Consider the following 14,004-nt stretch of genomic DNA (forward strand, 5'->3'; position numbering starts at 1 on the left):
AAGTGTCAGATAATGTCTTTTTTGGCTTTTTCAGGAAGAATTTAACTTTCAATATTAGTCCATTAATTATCGTAACTATGTGAAATAAATGCGTAAAACAGTTTGTTATAGTAAAAACAAAAACAAAAAACCAACCTCTATTTATATATATATATATAATGAAAAAAAACTGTAAATGCTGATAATGAAATTTTATGAGATTATAGAAAAAAAAATTTCAACTATTTTCCATGTGCTCATCCATTTTAGTGTTTGGATGTTTTTAGTTATTTACAGAAAAAAATACAACTATCAATCAACTCTGCAAAATGCAAAAATATAGATAAAAGCAGTAAAAAAAAAAGGCAAAAAATAATGAAACTTGACAAAAATACGCCAAATCACACTAGTAGGACACTCCGAAACAGCACTATCACTATTATGTATGATTATTTATAAGAATTCACCACTAAAACCTTCCAGAAATGAAACTATTTTCATAATTTAATGTTTTTATTGTACTAAAAAAAAAAAAAAGGAAAATAAACAAAAACAAAAACTTCAAAAAATCATGGGACGGAATGGTTCTAGGACCCAAAAAAAAAGGTTTGTTGGAGTTGCTCTTTGGAAAAAGGGGTTCATAAAGCAGATGACAAACAGGAAGAAAACTCCAAAGCACTTTATTTAAGCATTAAAATACCTTCTTGGAAATAACACATCAGAGATATCCTTCAAGAAATATTTAAGGAAATCAATTAAGATACTGCATTGATATACATATATATATAAATATATATAGTCTTTCTTTTTTTTTTTAATGAATTCTGAATGTGTATGGACTGTGGAAGTCTCATAACTTTTATAATGTTTATGTATTTATAAGGCGGAGGCTTTAAAACAAACCCTTTTAGTCTTTCTGCCTCTAACTGCACCTTTACTGTTACATCCTCCTGACACCCAGTAAGTAAACATTTTCACCATTTTAAATTAAATCATTGCTTTAACTAAACAGTTTTTTCAGATACTTTTTTTTTTTTTTTTATATATATATATTGCCCTTTTTAGTGGACATTATGTAATTTTTTGCTTTAAAGTAAAGCTGTGAAACTCTTGTCCACTACAGAGGACAAAAATGCATTGCTGGGTCTCAGGAAGTTATTATGACTGTGATCAATGTTATGTATGAGCAAAATAAATCAAGAAAATCCATTTATTGTCACTGCATGGTCATGTGTAGACCTTAAACACAAAGACTTACTATTATTTATTGTAGATTATTATTATTTTCCTTATCTGACATCCCATGGGAGGGACTGGACTCTGGGGGGGGGGCAGTTTTAGCCCAGGGGCCGAAGGTTTGACACCACTGGTTTAGATCATGTCTTTATGGACAGATGGGATCATGTGACCTTAACAGTGACAAACACTGAGTCAATATAAAAAAAGAAAAAAACACCAAACAAATGGCACAAACAGAGTCAGATGTAGAGACTAAACTTTCCTGACAGAACCTGACGACTGCAGAGATCGGCAAAAACACACACAATTATGCACGCAAACGCACGCTAATAAGTACAAAGTACAAGTGTGACTATCGACGCCGACACACAAACGCACGCACAGTCACTTAGCTAACGCGCTATCAACAGCGCCGCAGTTCAAAGTCCTATTAGCGATGCTTTTTCATCCTCTTTTGCTTTATTTAACGAGACGCGCCAATTAAGAGCCGGCAATTCTAATTGAAGCTAACCGCCGCTAACGTTAGCGCTGCTGGCACCCACAACAAAGCAGACACGTGTAAACAAACCGACAAACAAACAAACAAACGCACACACACACACAGACTCATGTGTGCAGTATCTACATAAGATGAGTCGATGTGTGTGTGATGCTGTTCTGCAGGGACGGATGTAGAGATGCTGATTTGGAAATCTGTCTAGGAACATGCAAATGTATGCAAATAACACCTCAGAGTGTGTGTGTGTGTGTGTGTGTGTGTGTGTGTGTGTGCGTGTGTGTGTGTGTGTGCGCGTGTGTGTGTGTGTGCGCGTGTGTGTGTGTACGCACTGGAAACACATGCCTACTCTTGTGCATATATGTTTGCATTTGTACGCTTATATGCAAATACAATCTGTTGGTTTGTCTGTGTGTGTGTGTGTGTGTGTGTGTGTGTGTGTGTGTGTGTGTGTGTGAATACAAACTAAGAATTGTGCATGGGTTGCTTCGTACATTGATATGCGACGTGTGTGTGCGTCTCATTTCCTCGTGCTCTTGAAAGCATGCGTTCGTTTGTGTGTGTGTGTGTGTGTGTGTGTTAAAGCCCATATGTTTGCCATAAAGAGTGTGAGTAATTGCCAAAGTGCTTCTTCTTCTTCTTCTCATGTGTGTTTCCTCGGCGACGCTGCTGTTTCACATCACGTATGTAAGGATTAAAAATACAGATGAAGACGGAGTGATATCAAAAGACGGATCAACACACGCCTGATTTGTTCTTGCTTTAAATCATGGATGTGTTAACCCTTTTAAGACGCTCGTGTCTCCGGCGACGCCGTCGTTCAAATGACTGTAACTCCTGAACCGTTTACGCTATTGATAAAATCCAACCGTCATCTTTTATCGCAGATTGGGTTCCTTCTGTTGGTCTAGAACACGAGGGTAGAGGTCTGCACTGGCTGAGGGGGAGGGGTGGAAGTGGGTGGGGCTGAGAGCAGCAGAGTGCAGTCGGTGAGAGATATGGCAGATTTTTATGACTTTTATCAGCGTTTAGTGGTGAATTCTTGTAAATAATTGTATATAATAGTGATAGTTGTGTTTCGGAGTGTTCTACTAGTGGGTTTGGATGTGTTTGTTGAGTTTCACTGATTTTTTGCACCTATTATCTGTATTTTTGTGGTTTGTATAGTTGATAGAATATTTTTATGACTTTAATCAGGGTTTTACTGAGGTTTTAGTGGTGGATTCTTGTAAATAATTGTATATAATAGTGATAGTGCTGTTTTGGAGTATTCTATTAGTGTGTTTTGACGTGTTTTGTCAAGATTCCCTGTTTTTTGCACCTTTTTTCATAGGATTTTTTTTTCTGTATTTTTGTGGTTTTTATAGTTTATTGATAGTCATATTTTATCTGTAAATAACTAAACACAGCTAAACACTAAAATGTATGAACACATGGAAAACAGTTGAAAGTTTAATTCTATAATCTCATAAAATTTCATTATGGACATTTACAGTTGTTTTTTCGTAAAAAATATGATTAAACAAATGTAAGTCTGTTTTCTTTTTGTCTTTTTTTTTTTTTTTTTTTTTTACTGAAACACTGTTTTAAGCATTTATGCCATATAATAATGATAATTAATTTACAGACGCAAAATAATTGGAAAAAATTACATTTTCTGACACTTTCAATGCAAAAAAAACAAAAACAAAACATAAATAAACCTAGGCCTGTTCTAATGGGAATCCTGAAAGGGTTAAAGGAGCAGAGTCTGTTTGGCTCCCCCGGTGGACACTGGAGGTACTGCAGCTGAAATCATTTTCCCCTTCACCTGTAAAACTACCAGCAGGATTCGACTGCAAACCGCCGTGAAAACTAAAGGATGACAAACGGTGTGAGGGACGACGTAGACAGATGACAGACGGAACAACATGAGACACAGTTCAACACATGAGTGAACATCCAACAGCTTCCACTTACATGATGACTGACTTGAACACATACATCATGTTTTTCTCTTAAAACACTGGAACAACAGCTCAGTTCAACAGCTTTGTCTATTTATGTGTTCAAAGAAGTGCAAAACATCCTCTGACTGAACCCTTAAAGACCTAAAACTATTTTTGTGGTGATTTTCAAATGAATTTTTCTCTATATTTAATATTTCTTAAGTGATATGTCTCCATTTATTATAATATCATCCCCTGTATTTTGCATTTTTTAGTCTAAATCCTGTATTTTCTATATTTAATTCACTGATCACGTAGATGTTTATTAAAGCTCAGAGCAAATTTAGTAGATGATTTTTTCATCAATTTTGTCCCATTTCTTTTCCTTTTTCTCATTTTGTTAATTCTATTGATGGCTGGCCGTTTTAGTTCATTTTGTTGACAAATCAGATTTATATTTGACAGATAAAGTGGATCTGTGATCAGTGAATCTGATCAAAGGTGACAGAATGGGAATAAAAGAGGAATGTGTCTGAAAGCGACATTATTCCAACTTACGTCTATTTATAAATAAAGTTGTATTCAAGCTCCTGAGGTGATGGAAAGTAAAACATCTGGCTTTTGCTACATTAAATAATTTTCTTGATTGTAAACAGTAGCTTACAACAGTTCCTTTAGATACTTTTTGTTTTGTTTTGTTTTAATTGGAATGCCATTTGCAGTGGACAGTATTTATGTATTTATCTGGGGGGTAAAGCCCCTACTGAGGACAAAAGTGCATTGTGGGTCTCAGGAGGTAAAGCTGTTACAAACAATAGACTGTAATATAATTATCTGACTCAGAATGATCTAATTGGACCCATTTACATCTTGTTTTATAATTATTCTTTTTCTAATAGAACAGGTGCTGGTGCTGCTACAGTCACTACTGTCACTTTATTTCCACTGGTAAACTGTTGATGCTGTATATTGTGTAGTATTGTACCTATTCAGAAGTTTATTTTATTTATCTTAGTGGTTTTTCTTCTATTCTATTTTGCTTTTATCTGTTTTTTTTTTTTTTTTAATCCTATTCATTCCTGCTGCACACCCAGACCTGGTTTCACATATGAAAGGCTTAACTGTATTTTTGTAAATAAAGTTTGGATACGACCGGAGCAGAACTGGACTTTATTCTCCATGTCCTCATGGCAAGTTTCAGTCGGACTTTCTGCGGCGCTTTATTTCATTAGATAAGTGTGTAACGGAGCAGGACGGCGGCGGTGGCTTCATGTGGTTTCTACTGGATCTGCGGCGGTGTCTCTGCGGACTCGGGTCCAGAACCATCTGGCTGTAAAACCAGGAGGTGCTTCAGGGCTCCCTCATGGGCCTTTAAGCTCTGGCCCACAGTCCAGCATGCTGCACACCCACAATTCATAGCAGCATCCATGTGGGGATAAAAGCCTGGAAGCTGTAGATTCAGCTCAGTGTCATTAAGGACTCCCATTATAACAGACCTGCATTTATTTATGCTGTATTTACAATAAAAGTGTCAGAAAATGTCTTTTTTGCCAATTGTTTTACACCTTTTTTCAGGGAGAACTTAACTTTTAATATCTGTCCATTAATTATCATTATTATATGTCATAAATGCTTAAAACTCTACGTTATAGAAAAAAATTTAAAATCTGACTTGAATTTTTCATCATATTTATGAAAATCAACCGTAAATGTTGATAATGAAACTTTATGACTTTATATAAATAACTTTTCCTGTATTTTCCATGTGCTGATCCACTGTAGTTGTTCTAGATCCTTGTGTGTCCATGTTCTTCTTGTTCTTTTTGGTTCTTTGGTGTCATTTGGATCCTGTTGATAGTCTGTGTTCACTTTGTGTCTTGTTGTAGACAGAGCCCCTCATTTCACTGACAAAAACATCCATCATCTGATTCAAATACACACACTGCATCTGTGTATGAACTGGAGAGATCTGTATAGAGATTTACACATATATACAAATATACAGACACTTAGAGAATATTTACACATATATACAAATATACACACATTTAGAGAAGATTTACAGATCAAATACAACTATCAATCAACTATAAAAACCACAAAAATACAGAAAAAAACTGCAAAAAAAGGTGCAAAAAGAACAATGAATCCTGTCAAAAACACATCAAATCACACTAGTAGAACACTCCGAAACAGCACTATCACTATTATATACAATTATTTACATGAATCCACCACTAAAACCTCAACAAAACGCTGATAAAAGTCATAAAAATCTTCTATCATCTATACAAACCACAAAAATACAGATAAAAAAAGGTGCAAAAAAACAGTGAAACACAACAAAAACACATCAAAACACACAAGCAGAACACTCCGAAACAGAACTATCACTATTATATACAAATATTTACAAGAATTCACCACTAAAACGCTGCTAAAATTCACAAAAATCTTCCATCTCTCTCTCACTGACTGCACTCTGCTGCTCTAAGCCCCACCCACTTCCACCCCTCCCCCTCAGCCAATGCAGACCTCTACCCTCACGTGTTCTCGACCAGTAGAAAGAACCCAATCTCAGCTAAAAGGTGACGTTTGTCCTCTGTGGACAGCGTAAACACGTGGTCTTAAAGGGTTAAAGGGTTTTCATTCGACAACCATTGGACGATACTTTCACATCCATCTTTTTATTTTGTGACACACGAAGCCAAAACCTGCAGCAGAGTTCGATGTGAACCTGAGCAGACTCACATTAACACAGGTGTGTGTGTGTGTGTGTGTGAGTCCATCCATATGCATGTATGCAAATGTGTGTGTACTGTGTGCACAGACGTGACGAACAAACACCACATAGACTTTAAACTGGAACGTGTGTGTGTGTGTGTGTGTGTGTGTGTGTGTGTGTGTGTGTGTGTGTGTGTGTGTGTGTGCGTGTGTGTGTATTTTTGTCTTTGTGACAGTTTCAAACACAGGTGTAGATTCCATGTCAGACTTCATAAAGCTGAGTGGATAATGTGTAGTTGTGTTGTGTAACTGCTGGGTTCTGCAGTGACCGTATGAGTCCGATCCACTTCCTGTAAATCCAGTTCGGCTTCTGCGGATCATGTTGTTTGTAGAGTTAACGCTGATAAACATCCAGTTTATTTAACTGTTTCGAGCCGGCGGTTCCTCTGGGGTTGGTTTTAGCGGCAAATAAATGAGCTGTGGTGGAGGAAACGTGTCCTTTCCTTGGATTCAGAAGGTCAATAAATAAATACAGAACAAAAGTACATTTCTGGAACAGCATTATATTTATTCTGTGGTTGTACTTTATTCACTGTGTTCTGTTTCTGCCTTAACCAGCGAATGTTCCGTTAACACTAATAATCAATCAAATCTGTTCTATTATTTATGTCACTTTTAGGCACTTTAACATTTTCTACATTTGTCTGTCAATTTCTCTGTTGTATTTGATGCTTCTTGTTTTGTGCTGGTGCTACTGAATTTCCCCCTTATCTAATCTTAGTCTTACCTTATTTTATCTTAGTCCTGCCTTAATCTTATCTGAGCTTCAGTTATTTTATCTTCGTCTAACCTTAATCTTACCTTACTCTTATCTTAATTTAACCTTATTCTTGTCTCATCTCATCTTATCCTAGTCTTGCTTTAGTCTTATTTTATCTCAGTATCACTTTAGTCTTATCTTATTTAATCCTAGTCCTGCCTTAATTGTATCTTAAGTTACTTTATCTTAGTCTTATCTTATCTCATCTTAGTCTTACCTTATCTTAATTTTATCTTAGTCTTGTCTCATCTCATCTTATTGTAGCCTTGCATTACTCTTATTTTATCTTAGTATTACCTTAGTCTTACCTTTTTTTTTTATCTTAGTCCTGCCTCAATCTTATTTTATCTTAAGTTATTTTGTTTTAGTCTTATCTCATCTTATCTTGGTGTAATCTTATCTCATCTTAGTCTTTCCTTAGTCTTATTTTATCATAGTATTACCTTAGTCTTACCTTATTTTTTTTTATCTTAGTCCTGCCTTAATCTTATTTTATCTTAAGTTATTTTATCTTAGTTGTATCTCATCTTATCTTCGTGTAACCTTATCTCATCTTAGTCTTTCCTTAGTCTTCTTTTATCGTAGTATTACCTTAGTTTTATCTTATTTTATCCAGTCCTACCTTAGTCTTCTCTTAACTTAAGTTATTTTATCTTAGTCGTATATCATCTTATTCTTACCTTAACCTTACCTTTCCTTAGTCTTATCTTGGTATTACCTTATTTTTATCTTAGTCCTGCCTTAATCTTATTTTATCTAAAGTTATTTTATCTTAGTCTTATCTTTTTTTTTTATCTTAGTCCTGCCTTAATCTTATCTTAAGTTATTTTATCTTAGTCTTATCTCACCTTAGTCTTCCCTAAGTCTTATCTTACCTTAGTCTTACCTTAGTCTTATTTGATCTTAGTATTACCTTAGTTTTACCTTATTTTTATCTTAGTCCTGCCTTAATCGTATTTTATCTTAAGTTATTTTATCTTAGTCTTATCTCATCTTATCTTCGTGTAATCTTATCTCATCTTAGTCTTATTTGATCTTAGTATTACCTTAGTCTTACCTTATTTTTATCTTAGTCCTGCCTTAATCTTATTTTATCTTAAGTTATTTTATCTTAGTCTTATCTCATCTTATCTTTGTGTAATCTTATCTCATCTTAGTCTTATTTGATCTTAGTATTACCTTAGTCTTACCTTATTTTTATCTTAGTCCTGCCTTAATCTTATTTTATCTTAAGTTATTTTATCTTAGTCTTATCTCATCTTATCTTTGTGTAATCTTATCTCATCTTAGTCTTATTTTATCTTAGTATTACCTTAGTCTTACCTTATTTTTATCTTAGTCTTGCCTTAATCTTATTTTATCTAAGTTATTTTATCTTTGTCTTATCTCATCTTATCTTCGAATAATCTTGTCTCATCTTAGTCTTATTTGATCTTAGTATTACCTTAGTCTTACCTTATTTTTGTTTTAGTCCTGCCTTAATCTTATTTTATCTTAAGTTATTTTATCTTAGTCTTGTCTCATCTTATCTTCGAATAATCTTATCTCATCTTAGTCTAATTTATCTTAGTACTACCTTAGTCTTATTTTCTTTTAGTCCTGCCTTAATCTTAACTTATCTTGTCTTAGTCTTATCTTATCTTAGTCTTTCCTTAGTCTTATCTTAATTTATTTTATCTTAGTCTTATCTTATCCTATTCTTTTGACATGAGAGGTAAAGCTGCAGAAGGAAGGCGTGTGTTTCCTAAATGTGTCATTTTTCTGCCTAATTTCAGCTTTAATCACTTTGTAAAATGACTGATGCAAACATTTCTGGACATTTCTTTGCACAAGAAGCTTCATAAAATTAAAAAAAAAAACAAAAACAAAAACGTGTAAAATCCAGATGTAAAGGGTCCGTGTTCAGTCCTGACTCTGACTTTGGAAGCGGTGGATGCAGACGTTTGTTCCGTTTAGTGTGTGTGGTGTTTGTGAACCTCAACAAACCGACGCTTTACAGCTGGGCGTCGTCATGGCTGCAGGTCCCCAGAAGTGTAGAGGTATGCACGTGTGTGTGTGTGTGTGTGTTCTCACCAGGTGTGTGTCCAGGTACGCCCGCAGGCTGTCCAGGTCCTGTCTGGGCTGAGTCCAGTTCTCGGTGCTGTCCAGAGCCTCCTGCAGCCACCAGATGAAGCCGTCCAACTGCTGCACGAAGCACTGGGGAAACAGACAGAGGGAAAGTGAAACCACCGACGGTACCTGAAGGCACCACCGAGAGGCCCGCTGGAGTGGCATCAAAACGAGCCGACGCTAACATCTGCAGAGGATGGAGGGATGAGGAGGAACGACAACAGACAAAAGGAAAAGTAAGAGGCCGATCCAACAGGTAATCACATGCAACAGGGAAAAGCAACAGATTGGAAGGAGGAGAGAGAGAAAAAAAAAGAAAAAAAAGAAAAAAAAAAAACACAAAACAACAGAACGACGGCGTTTCAGACACGATTCCAGATGAATTAATTCAAGGACAGAACGAGAACAAAAAAAATAATAAAAAATAAAACCGAGACCCACAGGACATAACAGGTAAACACACATTAAGATAAAACACAAAGAGAAGAAGAGATGGAGTCAAGAAAAGAAGAGGAGGAAACAATAAGGCAGTAAGTACGACGGAAAATAGAGGAAATACAAGACGGAATGAGAGGGGGGAAAAAAAAACAGGAAAAGTGAAGGAAAGAAAAAAGAAAGGGTTAGAATGAGGCCGAATAAAAAAGAAAGACATGATTAAATTTAACTTCGATACAAGAGAAACAGAATGAACCGAAAATAAATCAACTAGAAAAACAAAGAATAGGAGCCGATATGACAGATAACCTGAGGAGAGGGAAGGAAAAGGGTAAAATTAAGGAAAGAGAAAAAGAGCAATCTAGAAGAAAAAGGAGAAAATAACATGACACCGTGAAAAGATGAGAAAGAAATGAATAAAGGGAAATGGAAAATGAAACATAAGGGGGAAAAGGGAGAACAAGAGAGAGGGAGAGAAAAGAAAGAATAAAACTAAAGAGAGGAAAAAAGGAAAAGAAGATTAAAAAAAAAAAAACAACCCAGATGAATCAGAAAAAAACACAGAGAATGAAAAGACAAAGAATAAAACAAATGAAAATTATATATATAAAATAAATAGGAAGGAAATGGAAGAAAATGATCAAATTAAGAACAAAGTAAAGCAACACAATGAGAGGAAATAAAAAAAAAAAAAAAACACGCAAAAACAAAAAGACAATGAGAAGAAAGAAGAGACGAGGGGAAGAAAATGAAGTTGAACAGCAGAGAAAAGGCAGAAGGAGATGAGGAGTGAGTGTAAATGAGACGGGAGGGTCTGAACATGTGTCTGTGCATCATCGACAGGTCGTCCTTCATGGAAACACTGAAGATGAAGACGAGCACAAACAACAGAGGAAGAGGAGCTCGACGCACAGTGGAGGAACACTGCCACCTACTGATACACACCGGCTTTCATACACGAACACACACTGCATGGACCCAAGTCTGTGGACACGCACCGTGGATTCCAAAACAATAAGGACTAATGTTAGAACATAGGTTTATATTAGGGGATAGATTTCAGTGCATTGGTTAGTTTGGGTTCAATTATCTTTGTTTATAAAATGACTCACAGATGGTTTTACTTTTTTTTTTTTTTTTATTCCTTTCAACATTGATTTTTTTATTTTTATTTTATCCATTTTAAATTATTTCTGTTAATAATAATTTTCTTCCACAACTAACTAGTTAATAAAACTGACAAATTTGCACAATGTAAAATACCCTGACTGTTGACAATACAATAACATATACATAAACATATATTTTTACAGACTGTATTACTGTACCAAGGTTATTATCATTAACGAAAAACTAATGAAATACCGCAAACTAGAATTGAAAAACATTTTTGTTAACTAAAATAAATAAAAACTATGATTAAAAGAAAAAAAAAAAAAACATAACTAACTGAAACTGTATTGTATCCATACAAAACTAACTAAAATTTATAAAAATTATTGATAAAATTCCCTTCGTTTTCATCTTTGTCAATGTCGGATTGATACGAAATTGATTTATTTCGCTCTAGCAGTTTTAGCTAGCAGCACCATACGACACTTTACAATCTGTCACTTGTGGTTTCCAGTCGTCTTCTGGTCCCCACTCTACCTGGAAACATGGAGACTAAAGTTGGGAGAAAGCAGCAGAGTCCTGTCTGGGATTTATTTGAATACGACGGAGAAGAAAAGATACGACAAAACTAAAATTAATACTAAAACTAAACTAAAAAAAAAATAGAAAAAAATGAAAACTAATAAAAACTATCAAACCTGCTCTTAAAACTAATTAAAATTAACTGAATTAGAGAAAAAAAAAAGTCAAAACTAAATAAAACTAAACTATAATGAAAAATCCCAAACTATTAGAACCTTGCCCTGTACATTTCCACTCACTGAATAAAAACTCCAATTTACACTTTCCGTACATATTACAATATAAACCCACTGTAAATCTCAACCCATTGTTGTCCTTGTCTCTAATGGAATGTTTGTCTATATTATGTCTCGTTTCACACGTGACCATCACATCTGACTAAGGAAGAAAAATCAACCATTAAACTACAAGGAAATATTAATGTTTCTAAACTATATGGACATAAATATGTGGACACATCATGTCTACAGCTGTAAGATGTCCTGTTTGTGAGGATCGGACACAGAAAATATCTTAGAAATTTAGAGGTAGAACATTTAAAATCATAGTCATCACGTCAAGTCAAGTGAACAAGTCTCAAAAACTCACATAAAAGAGAATTAAAATGTGCGTCAACAGAAAGAAAAGGATGAAAAAACATCCATTAAATGTGGGAAAAAAACTCGGCTTTTATTTTCCTTCGGATAAAAAACGATTAAAAACTACATCCTACAAAATAATAACCAGTCACTCGTATCTGACAGAGACACAAAATAACAAAACAACACAAAACAACCCAACATAACACAAAAAACACAAAATAACACAAAACAATTCAAAATAACACAGAAGACACAGACGTCTACACCTGGGTTTAACTCTGATCCTACCATTGGATAATTACTGCAGAGATTCATATGTTTCAATTCATTAACCCTTTAACTGATAAATATTGAACTTTGTTACTATGGAAACAGGTCATGTGGTCTGACGAGTCCAGACTGACCCTGGTCCAGAGTGATGGACACAGCTAAACTAAACTAATATAGCAAAGTTGAGAAAGAAACCGAACAAACAAACAAACAAACAAACAAACAAACAAACAAACAAACAAACAAACAAACAAACAAAAAAACAGTAAAACTAAACTAAAATATGACTGAAATTTGATTAAACAGGTCAAAACTATGGTAAAAGCAAATAAGGACATGGTTTAAACAGACTAAAAGTTGGTTAAAAAAAAAAAAAAAATTATATAAAAGACAGTAAACTAAAATAATCATTTTTAAAATAAACTAAAAAATAATGAAACCAAACTAAAAGATCATTAAAACAGAAAAAAGTTGGTAAAATTACTATAAAAGACAGTAAAACTAAACATGGTTAAAATGAACTAAAAGATGATTAAACCAAACTAAAAGATCATTAAATTTTTTTTTTTTAAAAGTTGGTAAAATAAATATAAAAGACAGTAAAACTAAACTAAACATGGTTAAAATGAACTAAAAGATAATAAAACCAAACTATAAGATGGTTAAAAAAGAATAAAAGTTGGTAAAAAAAAAAAAAAAAAGTCTAAAAGATGATAAAAAACAAATTATTTTACAGTTAAACATGGCTACACTAGACTAAAAGTATAATAAAACACAACTAGAGATTGTTTCAACAGACTAAACGTTAAAGGTAAAAACAGTATATGACAAAACTAAAAGATGAAAAAAATATAGTAAGAGAAAATAAAACCAAACTAAAAGATCCTAAACCTATGTAAAGGATGGTTAAATTAGACTAAAATATTGTAAAACCAAAATAAAAGATGGTTTTAACAGACTAGAACTTCTTAAAATAAGTCTAAAAGATGGAAAAATCTAACTAAAGATGGTAAAACCAGTATAAAAGACATAAGACTAAACTAAAACATGAATATAACAGATTAAAATTTGGTAAAAACAAATGTGAGATATGTAAAACCAAACTAGTTGAAGGTTAATCCAGACTTAAACATGACTAAACTAGAGTAAAACTAAACTAAAAGTATAGGCAAGTAAAAGTAGCATAAAATACAGTAAAACTAAACTAAAATGTGGATAAAATAAACTAAAAGATAATAAAACTGAACTAAAATAAACTAAACTCAACTACAGCCCAGTTAATCCAAACTAAAATACAGTAAAACTAAACTAAAATGTGGATAAAATAAACTAAAAGATAATAAAACTGAACTAAAATAAACTAAACTCAACTACAGCCCAGTTAATCCAAACTAAAATACAGTAAAACTAAACTAAAATGTGGATAAAATAAACTAAAAGATAATAAAACTGAACTAAAATAAACTAAACTCAACTACAGCCCAGTTAATCCAAACTAAAATACAGTAAAACTAAACTAAAATGTGGCTAAAATAAACTAAAAGATAATAAAACTGAACTAAAATAAACTAAACTCAAATAAAGCCTAGTTAAACCCAACTAAAATACAGTAAAACTAAAATAAAATAAACTAAAGGATAACAAAACTGAACTAAAATAAACTCAGATCAAATGAAGCCTTGTTAAACCCGACTAAAATACAGTAAAACTAAACTAAAATGTGGCTAA

General features: G+C 33.6%; 1 protein-coding gene across 1 annotated transcript in view; it reads right to left on the bottom strand.

Moving 5' to 3' along the window:
• akap6 (A kinase (PRKA) anchor protein 6) overlaps positions 1-14,004 on the bottom strand; it is a 371,391-nt gene that overhangs the window by 272,156 nt on the left and 85,231 nt on the right. The window contains 1 exon segment of the mRNA XM_030127062.1: positions 9,260-9,382. Within this exon segment, the coding sequence (XP_029982922.1) occupies positions 9,260-9,382 (123 nt within the window).

Source organism: Sphaeramia orbicularis, chromosome 22 (genome assembly GCF_902148855.1).
Source record: "Sphaeramia orbicularis chromosome 22, fSphaOr1.1, whole genome shotgun sequence".
In the NCBI taxonomy this organism is placed as follows: domain Eukaryota; kingdom Metazoa; phylum Chordata; class Actinopteri; order Kurtiformes; family Apogonidae; genus Sphaeramia; species Sphaeramia orbicularis.